Raw genomic sequence first — 19,445 nt, 5'->3', positions numbered from 1 at the left:
TCTAGAGAATTCGAAATGAAAGATCTAGGTCCTCTGAAATACTTTCTTAGGATTGAAGTTTCTCGATCAAGTGAAGGAATTTTTTTGTCTCAAAGAAAGTATGCCTTAGATCTTTTACAAGAGATTGGAATATCGGGATGCCAACCTGTTAATACACTAATAGAAAAAGGTCTAAAATTGTGTGTTAAGCCTAATCAAGTATCAACCGATAAGGAAAGATACTAGAGACTTGGTTCATACAAGACTAGATCTTGTTTATGCATTGAGTGTAGTGAGTCAATACATGCATAATCCTGGAGAGCAACATATGAATGCAGTCATGCGTATTTTGAGGTATTTGAAGAATGCTCCTAGAAAGGGAATTTTGTTCGCTAAAAATGTTGATCATCAGAGTATAGAAGTATATACTGATGCTGATTGGGCCGGTGCAGTGGATGATAGGCGATCTACATCTGGTTACTTTATCTTTGTAGGTGGTAATCTTGTGACATGGAAAAATAAGAAGCAGAATGTCGTCGCTCGTTCAAGTGCAGAAGCGGAATTTAGAGGTATGGTTCTAGGACTTTGTGAGGCATTATGGCTAAGACTCCTCTTATAGGATTTAGGTACATATCTAGGCAACCAATCCGATTGTTTTGTGACAATAAAGCCGCATGTGACATTGCTCGTAATCTAATACAACATGGTCGTACAAAGCATGTCGAGGTGGATAGATTCTTCATTAAGGAAAATTTGGATGATAAGATTGTGGAATTGCCTAAGATTCAATCAAAAAATCAATTAGCCGATATCCTCACCAAAGTTGTCTCAAGTCAAGTGTTTTCAAAATTTTTAAACAAGTTGGGCATGTGTGACATCTATGCACTAACTTGAGGGGGAGTGTTGAGATATTAGGAATGCTTTCCTTATATCATTCATTCCTTATATCATTCAGTGTTGAGATATTAGGAATGTTGAGATATTAGGATATTAGTTGTTCTTTCCTTATATCATTCTTTCCTTGCATCATTCTTTCCCATTCTTAGAATGGTGATTACCCTCTATATATACTCTGTACATGAACGAATGAAAGAATGAATGAAAAAACTATCATTTATCAATTTGAAGACTCTTTACATGTAACTATAATTTTAAAAGTTACTTCACTAGATAAATAAACTCCAAATCAAGCAAGGCTTGATACGGGGGATTCTTTAATGAGTTTTGTAAGTTTTAAAAGTAATTGAAATTCAAATATTTATTCAATTAATATAAGAAATTTATAAATAAAAATTGATTTAAAATGAATATATTGTTTTCCTTCTATGCAGGATCATGGATTGCTAAATTTTCTTACTAGACAAGTAAACTCTAAATCAAATGAGACTTAATACATAAGATTTATTAACAAGTTTATTAATTTTAAAATATAATTTGGACCTCCAAAAATAATCCAATTACTATTATAAATTTACTAACCAAAACTCATCTAAATTAACGATATTAAGTTTCTTCTCTACGCATAATTACAATTTTATGAATTTTCTTACTAGACAAATGGATTCCAAATCAAGTGAGAACTTAATTTATTGAGATTTTTTTATTGAGTCTAATAATTTTTAAAAATAATTTTAAACTAACAAATATACTCAATTAATACCAGAAAATATTATACCAAAACTACTACCAATTAAATTATAACTCTACTATTTCTCCTTTGCATAAACTATAATTTTTTTTTTTTCATTATGCAAATAGAACCCAAGTCAAATGTCGAATCAAATGAGACTTTTACTTTAATTCTTTAATGAATCCACTAGTTTTTAAAAATAATTTAGAATTCAAAAAGGTTAAGCTAATTACTAGGAAATTGAATCAAAATGTTTTAAAATATTGTGTCCTTAATTATAAATGTATACATGTAAGGAAAAAACTTGGCTTACTTATAGATTTCTTTTTCTTTTTTTAAAATGAACTTTGTTTATTTTTAAATTCATCTTGAATGAAATATTATTAACTATGATTATTTTTAAAGTATTATTATTTATTTCTAATAAAGGAATATTGATTTTGCCTTTATGAAGATGTTAATACCAAGAAGGAAAATGTCGGGATATATTAGCGATATATCGTGTATCGGGAGGGGTCGACATGATATTTAGTGGAGAAAAATTGAAGAAGATATTTACGCAAAAATCACCAAAATATCGGCGATATATCGCCTTGAGGAGATATATCGGCGATTTTTTGAAAAAATCGTCTCTGGTGGCAAAATATCGGCGATTTATCGGAGATAAATCGTCGATTTTTTGGCGATATTTCCCCTCCTTCATGCAACGTGATTTGACAGCCCAGATCATGCCTGTGTTGATCCGATGGCCTAGATATGATTCCAATGGTAATATGGCGATCCAACGGCCAGATTGCTCCCAATTTTTTATCCAATGGCCATAATTGATTTTCAACGGCAAATTAATGTTCCAACGGCTATTTTGGCCCAAATTTCTTCTATAAATAACCCAAATTTCATCTATTTCATCCATTTTTGCTTTCATTCTTCATTTGCTCTCTCATTACTCCAATTTTTATTAAGGTTACTCAATTATTTAATCATTTTAAAGTATATTTGTTTTAAATTGTAATTAATTTTGTTTGCAATTGTAATTAATTCATGTATTTTCAATTAATTAGTATGTTTGCAATATGGATGATTTAATGCTATTTTTACATTCAATTGTAATTAATTTTTATATTTTTATTGAATTAACTTAGGTTAATTTGATTATTTAATTATAAATTGATATGTTTATTTTAGATGATTATTTGTGATTTATTTTCACATTTAGAATTAAATTAAACTAGTTAACTTAGCTAAATTATTTAATTAATTTAATTAACATGCTAAGTTATTTAATTAATTTAATTAACATTAACTAATATATTTTGAATATGAAATATGTTTAGTTAATGAATTTAATGTGTACAAATTATTGATATTTAATGAAATGAAGTATTTTATGTGACTTTATAATGAGAACAATTACAAAATTAACATTTCTTATAGATCGACATGATATAATTACATCTAATATCGCAAATTATCATATGTATATCAAATTTTTCAATAAAACAACTTTAAAATGTCCATTATACTTCTGATTATATTATTATGAGGTTTTTCTTACATTTCCATGAGTTTTTAACAATTTTAAGTCTACCTATATTTTTTTTTCAAAATATCCGCCGATATATATCTTCGATATATCAGTAAAATCGAAATACCGATATATCCATTATTACCGATATTTTCATCTTGATTAATACCCATATTGAATAATATTTGCTAAAATAGTATCATTTTTAATATAAAAAAATAGTAACCTATAATTTTATTATAATATTAGTATTGATATTTTTGTAAAAATTGTTTATTTGAAATTTTTTTAATTATAGAATTATTTTTATTTGTAATAAGACTTGAATGGAATTTAATTGATATTTTAACATTTAAAAAAAATCAAAATAGAAAATTTATGTCTAAAGACAACTAAAATGCTATCCAAATGAGTTAAAGTTAGTTAACTAGGATTTAACTTTTTTTTCCTTTATAGGTTTTATTTAGGGTGATGCCAAACACTTCCATCTCAAATGAAAAAAAAAAAAAAAATGTAGAAGAAAGAGAAAGAATATGAATGTAATCCACACTTGCTTTTTTCTTACGGCTTTGATAATTTAAATGATTATACAATATCCTTAAGCCTACGAGTATGTTTGTGGAATAGGGCAATATGGGGAAGTGAATACAAGATTTTAGAGAGCATTGACCTTGGAGAGATTATGAAAATCTCGTAACCTCCTCGATATATTCTATCTCTACGCAAAAGTATTGTTTTAACCTTACATTAGAAAGAGGAAAATACTAAGCGCCGCAGTCTTTGTCGCCACAAAAACTCCACCGCCCGATTAATCGCCCACCTCAGGAATCAGGAATGTTCGTGGATGGTCAAAAGAAAAATTGCACACGCTTGGTTACTTGCCCACGTACCCACCCAAGTTCCTCCTATAAAACCACTCCCGTCTGATCCCATCTTCCTCATTCATCCTCACTTTCTTATTTCTTCTTCTATTTCTGTTTCTTTCCTTTTCACAAAGCATATACATTCCAGAATAGCAATGGCGGCAGTTTCCACTTCTCCCATGATTGACTCATCTTTAGACCCATCTTTCGACGTTGACAAGCTCACCTGTGAAATCTTCTCCATTCTCGAAAACAAGTTCCTTTTCGGCTACGATGATTCCAAGCTTCTACAGAACCAAACCCCAAATAAACCACTCGCCGGCAAAGTCGCCATTCTCAGCATTGACGGAGGTGGCGCCACCGATGGCATTCTTGCCGCTAGGTCACTCGCCCACCTCGAGGCCTCCCTCCGCCACAAGTCCGGCAACCCCAACGCCCGGATTTCTGACTACTTCGACGTGGTCGCCGGCTCTGGCGCTGGCGGCATTCTTGCCGCTCTGCTCTTCACTAGAGGAAAAGACGGCGGCCCCTTGTTCAGCGCCGATGAGGCTCTGAGGTTCCTCGTGGAGAACCGCAGGAGGATTTTCAGGGCGCCTCCGGCGGGGGTGCTCCGGCGGATGTTCCGTCCAGCGAAGGCTGAGAAGGTCTTCCAGCGGGCATTCGGGGAGGCGACATTGAAGGACACGTTGAAGTCTGTTTTGATCACGTGCTACGACCTCTCCACTCGCGCGCCGTTCCTGTTCTCCCGCGCGGACGCTTTGGAAATCGACGGCTACGATTTCAAGATGAAAGACGTGTGCGTTGCCACGTCATCCGATCCGACGGTGGCCGGAGGCGTCGAACTGAGGTCAGTGGACCGCGGCACGAGGATCGTGGCCGTCGATGGCCGGATCGCGATGAACAACCCGACAGCGGCCGCAATCACGCACGTGCTCAATAACAAGCAGGAGTTTCCTTTCTGTAACAGCGTGGGAGACCTCTTAGTGGTGTCTCTGGGCAACGGAGAGTCCGACTCGGGAGCCGGAAACTTGAGTTCCACGGCATCGGAGTTAGTTAGAATCGCCGGAGAAGGAGCTTCCGACATGGTATGATTCGAACCATATTAATATTATATTTTAAAAAATTATTACTAATGAAAACGTCACAGAGTACTCGGCGATAGACACCCACACTCCCATCATTTTCAATTTTAAATTTCTTATTTCAAAGGTTTCTGTCGGTGGGAAATTAGGGTTGAAATGCCCAAAACACCATTTTTGTCGTTTTGTTGTTGTTGTGGTCGTGGACTCCACCATTATTATTATTAAGGATGAAGGCGAAGGCGAAGATAATAATAGTATTTATTACATGATTTGCAGGTTGATCAAGCAGTATCAATGGCATTTGGAGAAAGTCGAGCTACTAATTATGTCAGAATTCAAGGGAATGCAATGTTGGGTAAAAGGCATAGTAATGGGCTGAAGGACAGTAAGCAGTTGGTGGGTATGACGGAGGAAATGCTGGAGCAGAAAAATGTGGAATCGGTGTTATTTTCCGGGAAAAAGTTGGTAGAAAAGACCAATTCTGAGAAGTTACAGTGGTTCGCCGCAGAGATAATGAAGGAGAAAGAGAGGAGAAAAACCAGCATTCTACCAACAGTGGTGTTGAAGCAGGCTTCACATTCTCCAAGAACTTCATCTGCCACTACTCTCTCATCAATGTCTTCCAATTAATTAAATATTCTTCACCAAACGCGGATTTTTTTTTTTCCTTTTTGCCTTTGGGAGTTCAAGTGTGTTGGATTGTGAATTTGCTGCCGCTCCTCGTCCACAAACCAAAGCTATCCGACCGTGAGCTGAGCTGAGCTGTTGAGTGGAGAGTTACACATTTTGGGTTTATTTTTTAGGGCTATGTGTATATTTATTATGTAATATTGATTTTGTATAGGGAAGGTAGTTGAAAGGGAGTGACTAATTATATGTAGTTTTTAAGTTGACTAGATGTGGGGTTGGAGGGTATATATAATTGTAATTTTGAGTGATTTTATATTGAGCTTGTTAATTTACTTGAAATCAATATAACATCGTTTGGGATTATCCTTGGGAGCGACTTTTTTTATTATCATCCTTGTATGTATTTCATGGATGGTTATAGTAGATGTCTTCATCTTATATACAACAATATTACATGTGGAATTTTTAGGATAATCAGAAGGTATTTATAGGTTTTTCCGGCTAAATGCCAAATGGGGGAACGCAGTCTTGTCAATGTAGTCTTACCGACAATCAGATGATGACATAGAGAGGTATCTCTTGATAGGTGATACTAGGAGGGTCCCTTCATTCTTGGTGTGGTATCAGGTTGAGCTGTATGGATCGTTTTTTATTTATTTATTATTATCTTGTATTTCATGGATGGTTACAATAGGTGTATTCGCCTTATATACAACGGTATTACATGTGGAATTTCTAGGGTAATCACAAGGCATTTGTAGGCTTTTTCGGTTAAATGCCAAATAGGGGAATGCAGTCTTGTCAATGTGGTCTTACCGACGATCAGGTGATGACATAAGGCAGGTACCTCTTGATAGGTGATAACAAGAGGGTCCCTTCCTTCTTGGTGTGATATCATATTGAGTTGCATCCTTCTAGGGTTACCTAATTTTGGTATCACGAATCCTCATCTTATTTTATTTTCTACTTTAGTTGGAGATTAAAATTAAGGTTAAAATTGTAATTTTCAAAATATAATATTAATATTATAAAAATTTTATTAAATATGAAATAATTTTTTATGTAAGTCAAATTAACAAAACTTCCACAATGAATAATATTTTTTTCCTTTTATATTAAATTATATTTTTAAATAAAATTAACCAAATTAGGAAACCTTTTGACTTTTTAAGTTGACATTAATATTTTTTTTATAAGTACCTAGATTTCTAAGTCACCTTTGTTTATATATATATATAAGTCTGAATTCAATTGAAATCTAAATAAAAATTAATATAAAAATATCATTTAAATTTCAAATTTTGGATAAAAATTAATTAATTAATTAATTAATTTTATGTTTTATGTTGAGAGAAAATAGTTGAAAAATATCTAATTGTTACAAAAACATTTGAAGTTTATTTAAATTTTGAACAAAAATAATAATGTATATGACAAATGTGGTATTTGTTTTTTTATTGAATAGAAAAAGTTAAAATATGTAGTATTTTTTATTAAGTTTTAATAACATATTGATATCAACTAATATTAACAAATGAACTTGTTATCAATAGGTTTAGTTTAGTTATATCGATTGATATTAACATGTTCTTTTTAACTAAATAGAAAAAAAATCAAATATTTTAATTTTTCTATTTAGTAAAAAAAACAGCACCACCTAAGATAATATTTAATGCACTTAGATGTTTTAATAAAATTTTCATAGCCGGTTTAGAAATATATATTTTTTTTTAAATCATCCTATTTTAAATCCCTGACTATATTTGGAAATAGGAATAAAAATTTAAAATTAATTTTTATGAAAAAACGAACACACTCTCCTTATGTTTTAATTTCACTCTACTCTCATCTTATTCTATTTTTATTCCTTAGTAAACAAAGCAGTCCAACATCTTTACATTGTACAAACTCTCAACCCTTTTTAAATCAAATTAATATTGTAAGAAAAACAAACTTCTTCTTTTCTTTAGCTTTTTCTTTTCCCAAGTTACATAAAAGCATACATGTAGACTTTGGTTGATGGTTACCCACCCTCATTGTTTGACTCAAAAAGCATGAAGATGTCTACACTATTATTTACATTTGTGCAACCCCATCACCCAAATTCTCTCGCACGTGGTTCCATCCAAGGAAAGGCTTTTGTTTATTGGCCCAAGATGGGGCACTTCTCCTTTCACACTTGGTTTAAATCATAGAAAGTTTAAGGATAGTGGGAAGAAAAAAAATCAATTAATAGTATTAAATTCATGTACAGCTCATATGGGATAAGTTTGAAATAAAGATTAATATGTTACGACATGTTTGACAATTTGTTTTTTAAAACTTAGGTGGAGTATGGCCTTACTATTTTCTATCTCGTCTTGGTTATATAAAATTAAATAAAAATAATTTAATTTTTATTTTCCTTTTAAAAAAGTATAAAAATATTTATTTAAACAAAATTATAAAAACTTATAATATTTATTTATTTATGAATTATATTTATTTTCAATATAAGTAAAAGTTTTAAAAAATATTAAATACAATAGAACGTGGAGGATATGGGCAATTCTCATACATAGCTCGACCTACCATAATCTTTTAAAGATTTTAGATCTTTTAACAAATTTTGGAACAAGATGAGAATAAACCAACTTAATAACTTAAAGTGACTTAATAACTTAATTTAAATTATTAAATAAATTAAGTATATTTGGTAAAATAACTTAATAGCATGACTTAAAGTAAAAAACAACTTTAAATAATAAATAAAAATAATTAACTTATTCTTTAAATTTACATCTTCATTTTACCGTTATGTCTTCCTTTGTCTTAATTACCTCCATGATCTTTTCTACTACTCCATGACTTTCTTTGTTACTTGACCTTCTTTACCCTAATTATAATTTATAAGGATAAATACGCTAATTTGATAATTTAGAATAAATTTTAAGTTAATTTTATCAAATAACCTTAATGCTTAAAGTAAGAATTAAGTAATAAATTTTAAGTTCATAATTTAAATATAATTTAATTTAAAATCAACTTAAGTCATTAAGTAATAAATATTAAGTTTTACCAAATATTCAAATTTAAACAATTAAATTAGAGAATGATGGGGTGGCTCGTTCTAAATACATCCCATTATTATTCTAAATTCTTTAGGACTAAAAATTGGGTTCACACATTTCATACAAATAGTAAATATAAAAATAATAATAATAAACAATATAAAAACTATAAATTCATCTATGATATTTGGATGGAGTAATTTTATTATATTATCTATGAGATTTTATATTTAAATAACGAAATAAAAATATATACTAAAGAAATATATTCGGTAACAATGATGTAAAATTATTTAATTATAATATCTCATAGATAATAGAATAAAATTACTAGGAAAGTTAGTAAATATTTGGTAAACCAATTTGATAACTTAAAGTGACTTAATAACTTAATTTAAGTCATTAAGTAAATTAAGTATATTTGGTAAAATGACTTAATAGTATAATTTAAAGTCAGAAACAACTTTAAGGAATAACTAAAACTAATTAACTTATTTTTAATTAAGTCCACATCTTCATTTTAGATTTTTATCTTTATTTGTCTTAATTACCTTTATGATCTCTGTTGCTACTTCACGATTTTCATTGTTACTCGAACTTCTTAACCCTAATTATAATTTATGAGGATAAATATGTCAATTTGATGATTTAGAATAAATTTTAAATTAATTTCATTAAACAAACCTTAATAATTAAAGTAAGAATTAAGTAATCAATGTTAAGTCAATATAATTTAACTTAAAGTCAACTTAAATTATTAAGTAATAAGTATTAAGTTTTACCAAATACCCTTTTAGTTTCATTTATATAACTTATTATTGGTTATTTGATCGTTATTTAATTTAATTGCATACTAGTTTTAAGGATTTTAATAATTTCATGAAGATATTTAGTGTTAAGTTTTAAAGATTCATTTAATGAATGGCCAATAAAAAATTTAAGGTTTTATTTAAGAAAAAAAAACTAAAAACACTAAGAAAGAAGTACTACTCTTGAAAATTAATGTTTGTGCGACATTTGTTTGTTTGTTTTTTCGCTATGAGACTAAAAAAAACATAATTTGAAATCATTTGAAAAGTTGCTTGGGGGAAAATTTTTATATTATATTAAATTTTAAATTAAATAATTAAATTGAAAAATAACAATTAATTAAAATCTAAATTCAAATTGTTAGATGTAATGCAATTTTTTTTAAGGGAGATGTTTTTTTTTCTCCATTTTTTTTTTTGAAATAAGGTTTTTCCTTGATAAGGGCTTTGAAGATTTCAGTTTATATATATATATATATATATATATATATCTTTATTTTCTTGATGTGTTTTTTTTTTCTTTTTCTCTTATTCTCCTTCTATCTACTTTTTTTTTTTTTTTTTTTTTGTCTAAGATGGAGAAATATATGTTGAACCATAGATTGGTTGTTGAAAATATCTTTTTTACTAAAATACTAATTTATTTCATTCAACTCTATATCAACATAATAACAAACTAACATTTATAATAATTAATTGTACTTGCACTATAACTCTAATTCATAATTAATATAAGAAACTTAAATAAATACCACTTCTAATATTTCTTATATTTCTAATATTCTTTTAATTTGACTTTAAATCGGATTAATTATTAATTTTGATAGTCTTTTTCAAGTTGAGTTTTAAAGTCAATCACATTAAGCATTATCTTCAACTTCTTGAATACATCTATTTTTAGTGACATTGTAAAAATATCCACAACTTGATCATCTAATTTACAAACTCAAACTCAATTTCACCATTTTTCACTTCCTTAATATGATAAAACTTGATGATTTTGTGTTTACTTCTACCATGAAATATTAGATTCTTTGTTAAAGCAATCACACATTTAGTATCACATAAAATCTCTACTACTTATTCATGCTTTAACTCATTAAGCATTCTCCAAAGCCAAATTGTTTGATATGTTCTAAAGGTCACTATCATGTATTCAACTTTTGTAGCCAATAAAGCTACAACTTGTTATCCCTTTGAAGACCATGAGAGTGCTCATGTTCCAAGAAAAAAAACAACTCAACAATACTCTCTTTAATCTTTACATCATCTCCCTAATTATGATTAGAGCCAAAATATGTACTTCAATGTTACATATATGATATGATTTATGCAATATAAAAAGTTTAAATCATTTAATGTAACTCAAATAGATGCTTAGACCCTAGTTATAGATCTAACTTTTATTTTGAGTCTAATTTTAGGTTTAAGGGATGAAAAAAAATATTAAATGCAAAAGACATTCTCAGAAAATGAAGTAGAAGGTTAAATATGCATATATGAGAGACTTGAGACTTGTGAGCCGCTATGAAGAGTCCAAGCAAGGGTGTAATAAGCAAAGTCATGGACATGAAATACTAGTAATAGATGTTATGGAGTGAGATTCAGAGCAAGCAACCATGAGGAAGGAAGTTTGAAGCAAATATAATCAAGTTTAAAATGGAATTTGGAACTCAAACTTGGTAGCATCACATACCTTGACTTTGACATGATTTTTATAGCACTTCCCATGATCTTTTTAGGCAAGCCATCTATAATTTTAAAGGTCAAGAAGTTAGGAGTCTAATATTTTAAATGATATATAAATTGGAGTTGAAACAAAGAAGTTATGATCATTTGAAAACAATTGATTTCAAAAATTCAACTTATGATTATGAAATCCATTTCGAAATTATCCCAATTTTGAAATCCATCTTGGTGTAAAACATGAGAATGTAGAGTTAAATAAAAAAGGAAATAATAAGTGAAATCGAACTAATAATAGAATAAATGAAATGTTAGGACACTAATATTAAACTGAAAATACCCTATAAAGTTAATTTGATTTAAGAGATGATACAATCACACACTCCTTGATATTAAGGATTTTTGGTAATTTTTTATCCCTAATTATTTGAGGTTTTGTCATTATTATATACCATAAGACTAATCTATATAGAGTAGTAAAAGCCTAAAAACTTTATAAATAAACCTAGATTTCGTATTCATTAATCTATTAGGTAGTTCAAAATGGAATAAAATATTAAAAGTTAGGATATAGATCAACTTCGAGGTATAGAACTTAGGTTGATCTCATAAGACCATGTATTCTAAATACCATATTAGGTTACAAAAATATCAATACTAATATTATAATAAAATTATAGGTTATATATATATTTAATTAAAAATGATACTATTTTAGCAAATATTATACAATATGGGTATTAACATCTTCATAAAGGCAAAATCAATATTCCTTTATTAGAAATAAATAATAATACTTTGAAAATAATTGTAGTTAATAATACTTCATTCAAGATGAATTTAAAAATAAACAAAGTTCATTTAAAAAAAAAATGAAATCTATAAGTAAGCCAAGTTTTTTCTCTTTCTTCTACATTTTTATTTTTTTTCATTTGAGATGGAAGTGTTTGCCATCACCCTAAATAAAACCATAAGAATAAAGGAACAAAAAGTTAAATCTTGGTTAACAAACTTTAACTCATTTGGATAACATTTTAGTTGTTTTTAGACATGAATTTTCTATTTTGATTTTTTTTTTAATGTTAAAATATCAATTAAATTCCATTCAAGTCTTATTACAAATAAAAATAATTCTATACGTACTATTTATATATCTCAAAATTCAGTCTGCTACCTGTAAGTGTGATTAATGCGATTTTTTCATAAATGGATTGACAATTCTCACTCCATAAACAATATTTGTTCTACTAGAGTCAAATAATGAAGACTTCCTACTATGCCTTAACATATGTGAGATTTATAAATTCCTTAGTATCTTGCTTTTTCATTTCTAATCGTTTTATGTAATAGGAGTGTGAATTGTTGATAATGATTTTATTTTAAATTATTTTAGAATATCTATGGTACGCTTCCTTTATGTGAGAGATATCATCATTTGTTTGTTAGGCCTCAATTCCAAAGAGATAGGATATTAATCCCAAATTTATTATCTCAAATTGTTATGTTATTGGCTTCTTGAAATCTTTAAACATCTTATGACATTTTCTTGTAAAAATTAAATTATCTATATAGAGGTATACAACGATTACATCACCAATAGAATGGGACTTGATGTAAAGTATGTGCTAAAAGGGACATTTTTAAAACCATGTTGTAATAAATAAGTGTCAATTTGCATGTACCAAGCATGTAGTGCTTGTTTTAACCCATACAGTGTTTTTTTGAGTTTATAAACTTGTTTCTCTTGCCATTTTTAATATATCATAGTAAATGTTGAACACTTCAACTACATCATTAAGAGAAGCTTACTTAACATCTGTTTCATGGATTTTTTACTCTTTCTAAGTTATAAGTGTAATTACCATGTGAGTGGTGTCTAGTCTCTCAACTAGTGGAAAACTTCAAAATAATCGATATTTGGCTTCTATTTATAGCCTTTTGTCATTAATCTTGCCTTAAATTGATCAACTTTAATATCAAGTCTATACTTTATTTTATAAACTCATTTAACACCCTAAACTTCTTTTTATCTAGTAGAGTAGTTAGTTCAAATATATATTAAATTATTCTTCTCTATTCATTGAACTTTTTCATTCATTACTTAATCATACTTTATTTTATAAACTCATTTAATACCCTAAACTTCTTTTTATCTGGTAGAGGAGTTAACTCGCATGTATTATTCTTCTTTATTGATTGAACTTTTTCATTCATTACTTAATACATTGTTATCACTTGTTACTTCTTCATACAAAATTGAATCACAATTTGTAAAAATACAAAAATTAACTAAACTTTTATCAATAATTTTATCATATTTTATAATTTCATAATTCTTTAGATGTGTAGGCATAATATGAGAAAGTTTTGAACAATATCATGATTTAGACATCTACCTTGTTTTTTGTTTTCATTGGAGAAGGTGTATTTGCAAAATATTCCTCATACTCATTGTCTTAAAGTCTTCTTCAATTAAAACTCTCTTTTCTTTGTTTGTTTGGGTGTTTTTTTTTTTTTTGTCATTTCCAACTTTCATTTTCTAGGAATTAAACATTTCCATTCAGAATTAACTTCCCTGTTATTAGATTACAAAGTTTTAAACCTTTAGTTACACAACTCTAGCCAACAAAAACACACTTCTTGCTCATCATCAAACTTTTTCCTACACTTTTATGGTATATATGAATATGCAATACAAGCCAAAACTAATGAGAAAGAAACACCTAGCTTATGTCTACTTTTATGCTTCCTCAAGCGTTCTTCCAAAAATTGTTTTAGGGCACTTTTTTAACAAGAACACCATATATATAATGGCTTCTACCTAAAATGCTTTGTTATTCCTTTCAATTATACTATTTTGTTGAGGTGAATAGCAAGTTGTTCTATTGAGTACACTAACTTTGACAATAGTAATGAAATTCATTAGAGATGATTTTTCCTCCTCTATCAAATTTCAATATTTTAATATTTCTACTACTTTATCTTTTAACATGGATTTTGAATTCCTTAAACTTGTTAAAAGCCTTAAATTTTTATTTTAATAAAGAAATATAAGTTTTTCTTGTAAAATCATCCATGTAGGTCGAAATATATTTGTTATAACTAGGAGATTTTACCTCACCAAGGTCACATATGCACCAACTTCAAAGGTTATTTAGCCCTTCTAAAACTTTCAATTGAAAAAAAATTCATATGTTGTTTACCAATGAGACATCCTTCATAAGTATGATTTGGAACATCAATCATTGATAATCCTATTACCATATTCTTCAATACAAATAGCTTCAACCCACAAAAATTGAGATGACTAGCACAAAGATGTCAAAGTCAATTGTTATCTTCCACTCTTTTCATCAAACTAAATTAAGTTTTTGTTTATAGGAACATAAGAAAAACTTTTTTTTTTTTTTTCTTGTTATCTACACTAGTGCAATCATCATCTTTTCTTTGTTACCAAGATTGCAAACTTCATTACAAATGTTAATAATATGTCCTATTAATTGTTTCATGCTCAATAAATTCTAAAAAAGTATGTCTATTATAATAACATCAATACCATCTTTAAAACGTATTTTAATATTACCCTTATCCATGATCAAAATGTTGAGTTTGTTTCCACAATTAAATTAAAATTACTAATTAACATAAAGACCTAAATAATAATAATTACAAATATTTTTCAAATTTATAAAATTCCTATAATTTAACTTTAAATAGATTGCTAAGTTCAACAAGATGTTTGTATATTGAATTTTATTAAAAGCAAACTCAATGACATCACTTATAATGAAACACTCTTAACAAGTCTATGTAATAACTAAAATAACTTATCTTCTAATAATGAATATGGTAATAGGATGTTTCCCCAACACAATATTCTTCTTCTTTCAATTTTTTTCTTATACCTTATTATGTTTTGGAAATTAATGGTAATTATTATTATTATTATTATTATCATTATTTACACTCAAAAAGTCCACTAGTTTATTTTTTTAAGATAAATTTAAAATTTTATCCTATTTACAATTTCACTTTGATCACCAATTTTGTCAAAAAGTAATCTCTAATGTAGAAGTTTTTTAAACATAGGATTATCATATGAAATAACATTTTTCTAACTTTTGTATCAAAGTATTTTTATACCCTAAGCTTTTTGAATAAAATTAATCAAATAGATATATGAATTGTTATTAAACTTTAAAAAGAAAATTTTGACTTCTTAAAAGTCAATCCAAACAAGATTTCTTCTTGATAAAGTTAAAAAAAAAAAAAAACGTTAATCGTATTCCCCTTTTTTATTTTCAACTAAAAGAACTAACTTAATTAGCATTTTCAACTTAAAATTAAGAGAAAAAAAAATACAATCCTAATCGATAGGTTGGATGTATGAGAAAATAAAAAACTAATAAAGGTAGAGTAAGATACTATAAATTAAAATTGTCTATTTATTATTATTATTATTATTATTTATATCAACCTCTTTTTCTTGGAATTGACAAATAATCAGGCTTTTTTCTCTCTCTTAATAATCTTAAAATGGGTCTATTTTAAAAATAATTCAAATTGTTTTATATTCATTCATCAAAGATAATGCATAAGATAGTAAACAATAATACATATATCATTAAAAAGACTATCTTGACGATCAAATGTACGTAACACCTAACATCGGAAAATATTTAAAATTTTAATTATTTTTTAATATGTACATTAAATTTAAATTTTATAAACTTGAGTTATTATTGTATGTTTCTTTTCCTTACATATGTACGTGGAAACACATTTTATTTATTTATGTCCTTTAATTTGTTCGTGCAATGAAGTGTTGGCATAAGGTGTCGGTGGGAAGAGTGATTGTGATATCATTTTCCACATAGATGCTGGATCCAGTAGGTCGTAGTGTAACCCCATTCATAACGCTACACAAAAGGACCGCACGGTTTCATCACTGGAGCCTGGACCCCCCACCCCCATACTCCCATGCGACCTCAACTCCCATTCCTTTTCCATTTATTTTCCGCTAGAATCCAATACTATCGATACTGTACGGATATCATATATTTTCTTACAAGTATTTTAGGCATCCATGCAATGGCGTGAGCCTGCCGACATTTCAAATTATCCTATATTTTGGATCAACTTGCCTATTTTACTTCTACTTTTTTTTTTCTTTCTTTCATTTTACACAATTCGTTGAAAGAGAGAATGGGAATAAAAATCTTGTTGCATCTTGTTCTATTTCGTATCATTGCTATGTTTGAATGATTTGTCAAAATGGGAATAGAAATAAATAAAAATTTTATTTTGATGGATAAAAATAAAATTTTAATCTTGGGGTCTAACTTGTAAGGGTTATTTTATGTAAAAGAAGATAAGATAAAGAAAGAGAAAATAAATAAATAAATAATAAGGGTTTGTTTGGAATCGTTTTTTAAAATTATTTTTTATTTTTTAGAATAAAAAATAGAAAATATTTTTATAATTAAAAGTTATTTTTTACTTTTTGTTATTAAAAATAAAAAATGTGATGTGTCTTGATAACTGTTTTTAAAAATAATTATATAAATGGGTGAAATAATTTATTTATTTTTATGGCGCCATCAAATATAAAAAAACCATTTTATTTCTTTGCGTACTTTTCTCCTAACCAAACATAAGTAAGGACCGGACAGGACCGTAGAAGGAAAATGTGGAAATTAGAAAAAGAGGGATGGATGGGTGAAAATAAAGGGAATTAATGAATCACTGTGCAACACATTCTCTCTCACAGGCATTGAATTTGACAAAATCATAAATGCAGTGGGGACTAGCAAAGATGATGGGGTGCCTTTTGACTCATTTTGCTTAAAGCTTAAGAAGGACTGCACCCCCTTTATTGTTTTTCTATCTACTTTTCATTTAACATCATACTCTCACACTTGCCTTCCCAAGATCCCATTGTGGACCACCTTGTCCCCCCTTTCTTTTTCTTTCAATAAATCATCCATTATGTTTTTAGCCAACCAAAGATTACATTTAACATTTTACTTTCTCCTCTCCCCATATATATATCAAACCCCACTTAAAAAAAATCTCAATCTCAAACAACATTATGTTGTTTTATGTTTTCCTCATTTGAGACATTTAATAACCCCACTTAAAAAAATATAAAAAAATTAAAAAATAATATTTCTATTCAGGAAAAAAAAAAAAAAAAAAAGGTGCTTAAGTTGATTTCTATTGAGGATGGCTTATTAGATACCTTAATGGAACAATAAAAATTGGTATAAGTATACATATAGGTAATGTTTCAATAATTATTACGAAATGTACAATTTTTAGGAAATGACATGCTAGCTGTTAAGAATAATGAGTTTTTAAATTTAGAAATTAAAGATAATTTGAGAATAGTTATAAATTGTTACAATAAGAAAATTAATATACATAATTCTATTATATTATTAATGGACGATATTTGGAAGTTATCTCAAGATCTAAACATTTATAATTTTCGTTATATTTAATGGGAAGCAAATAAAATAGTAGATTGTTTAACTAAGAAATGTATTTGTAATTTAAAATCAATCATTTGATGGTCAAATTTTTATAAAGATGTTATAAAGTTTAATTTTGAAAATTATTATACCTCATCTTTTAATTGAATTTGTAAGTATTTAGTAGTCTCCTTTCAATAAAAAGAAATTTTTAAAAAAAAGACAATGGTCAATTTCTTGATCTAATAGATTCCCTTATGACAGCAATTTTTATTTTTATTTTTCAATAAAAATATTTGCCAAGGAATAAGTGTTGAACCTCCTCCATAACTTGACCCATAAATATCTGTCCTCCCTCCCGTACATATACAATTTTTGGACACAATGATATCATTATATATTTTTTTTCAGACAATTTTTAGATACGATGATATCATTATATATTTTCCTCGGGAAAAGTATGCCATGGGCTGCTAATTTAAAAATAATTAGTCTTAAATTCAGAAAATTTAGGTTCTGAGATCCTGATTATCTTCCAATCAGCACCCCATAATATATTTTTCCCTTTTTCCCCTAAGAAATAATATTATAAAATATTTTTCTAGATTTTAATCTTTAATTTTTTATTTTTTTATTTTGTATTTTTATAGATATTCACATAAAATCAGCTATAGGTATTGACCGAATTTGTTGGTAAGGAATAGTGGAAAATGAAACCTTGGGTGACATGGGTTTTAGAGGTCCATCTTGCTTTCAAAGCATTATTCCAAATCCATATTAAAGGTTTTAGCAATGGTTTAATATTTAGAATGAGGAAGGCTTAATAATTGTTTGGAGTGGTTGTGTTGGAAAATACTTGAGATGCATTTACTTGAATGGTTGTATTTGTTGTAAATAAAAAGAATGAATGACCACATTGATGGCCATTATGAACTCTCATTACTCATCTTAAAGATGAGTAAATGGAGTTCATATTATGAAGCCTATAAAAGGCTTCTTACCCCTCCATGTAAAAGCATCCCGAGAAAGAAAGAAAGCTCTTCCTCTCATTCTCTCTCTTTCTCTCTTTCTTTCACTTTCTCAATTCTCTTCCTTGATTCCTTCTTCCATATTATATATCAAAGTAAGATATATTTTATCTCTACTACTTTGATTTGCATTATATTTGTCTTTGTTTTACAACACGTTATCAGCACGAATTGCTCTGAAGGTAATTCTCGTATCTTAAACTTGAAGTTATTTATATAGAATAAAATTTTACATATTTATATTATTGTTGATTTGTTTTGTTACATATTGTTAAAAGTTATAAACAAATTATTTGATTTTGTTTATAATCAAAGTTATACCAATGCTATCAAGTTATTATAACTGATTTTAATAATATTGTTTTGTCATATATATGAAGTTATTTGACAATGTCGAATATCACAAAACTCGAATTTGTGGCACTTGACATTTCGGGAAAGAACTATCTATCTTGGATCCTTGATGCTGAATTACATCTTGATGCAATGAACCTTAGAGCTACGATCAAACAAGGAAATCAAGCATCCCTGCAGGATTGCGCAAAAGCATTGATTTTCCTTCGCCATCACCTCCATGAAGGTTTAAAAAATGAGTATCTTACGGTAAAGGACCCATTTACTCTATGGAGTAATTTGAAAGAAAGATATGACCACCAGAAAACTGTGATTCTCCCAAAAGCTCGATATGAT

The 19,445-nt window shown here is 28.3% G+C and overlaps 1 protein-coding gene across 1 annotated transcript; it reads left to right on the top strand.

Annotated features, from left to right (window-relative positions):
- Positions 1-4,020: 4,020 nt before the first annotated feature.
- On the top strand, positions 4,021-6,094 carry LOC117922926 (patatin-like protein 7). The gene is made up of 2 exons (XM_034841157.1): positions 4,021-5,082; positions 5,356-6,094. Exons 1-2 carry the CDS (start codon positions 4,153-4,155, stop codon positions 5,707-5,709), a joined length of 1,284 nt encoding a protein of 427 aa, XP_034697048.1. The 5' UTR covers positions 4,021-4,152; the 3' UTR covers positions 5,710-6,094.
- The last annotated feature ends 13,351 nt before the right edge of the window (positions 6,095-19,445 follow it).

The sequence above is a fragment of the Vitis riparia genome, chromosome 10 (assembly GCF_004353265.1).
Source record: "Vitis riparia cultivar Riparia Gloire de Montpellier isolate 1030 chromosome 10, EGFV_Vit.rip_1.0, whole genome shotgun sequence".
Classification (NCBI taxonomy): Eukaryota; Viridiplantae; Streptophyta; class Magnoliopsida; order Vitales; family Vitaceae; genus Vitis; species Vitis riparia.
This window is presented reverse-complemented; position numbering and strand designations above follow the sequence as displayed.

Bases quoted from the DNA above. Each gene is read 5' to 3' on its own strand.
- LOC117922926 (XM_034841157.1), top strand. From the start codon at position 4,153: ATGGCGGCAGTTTCCACTTCTCCCATGATTGACTCATCTTTAGACCCA. The intron at 5,083-5,355 runs GTATGATTCGAA...CATGATTTGCAG, and splicing joins GAGAAGGAGCTTCCGACATG to GTTGATCAAGCAGTATCAAT.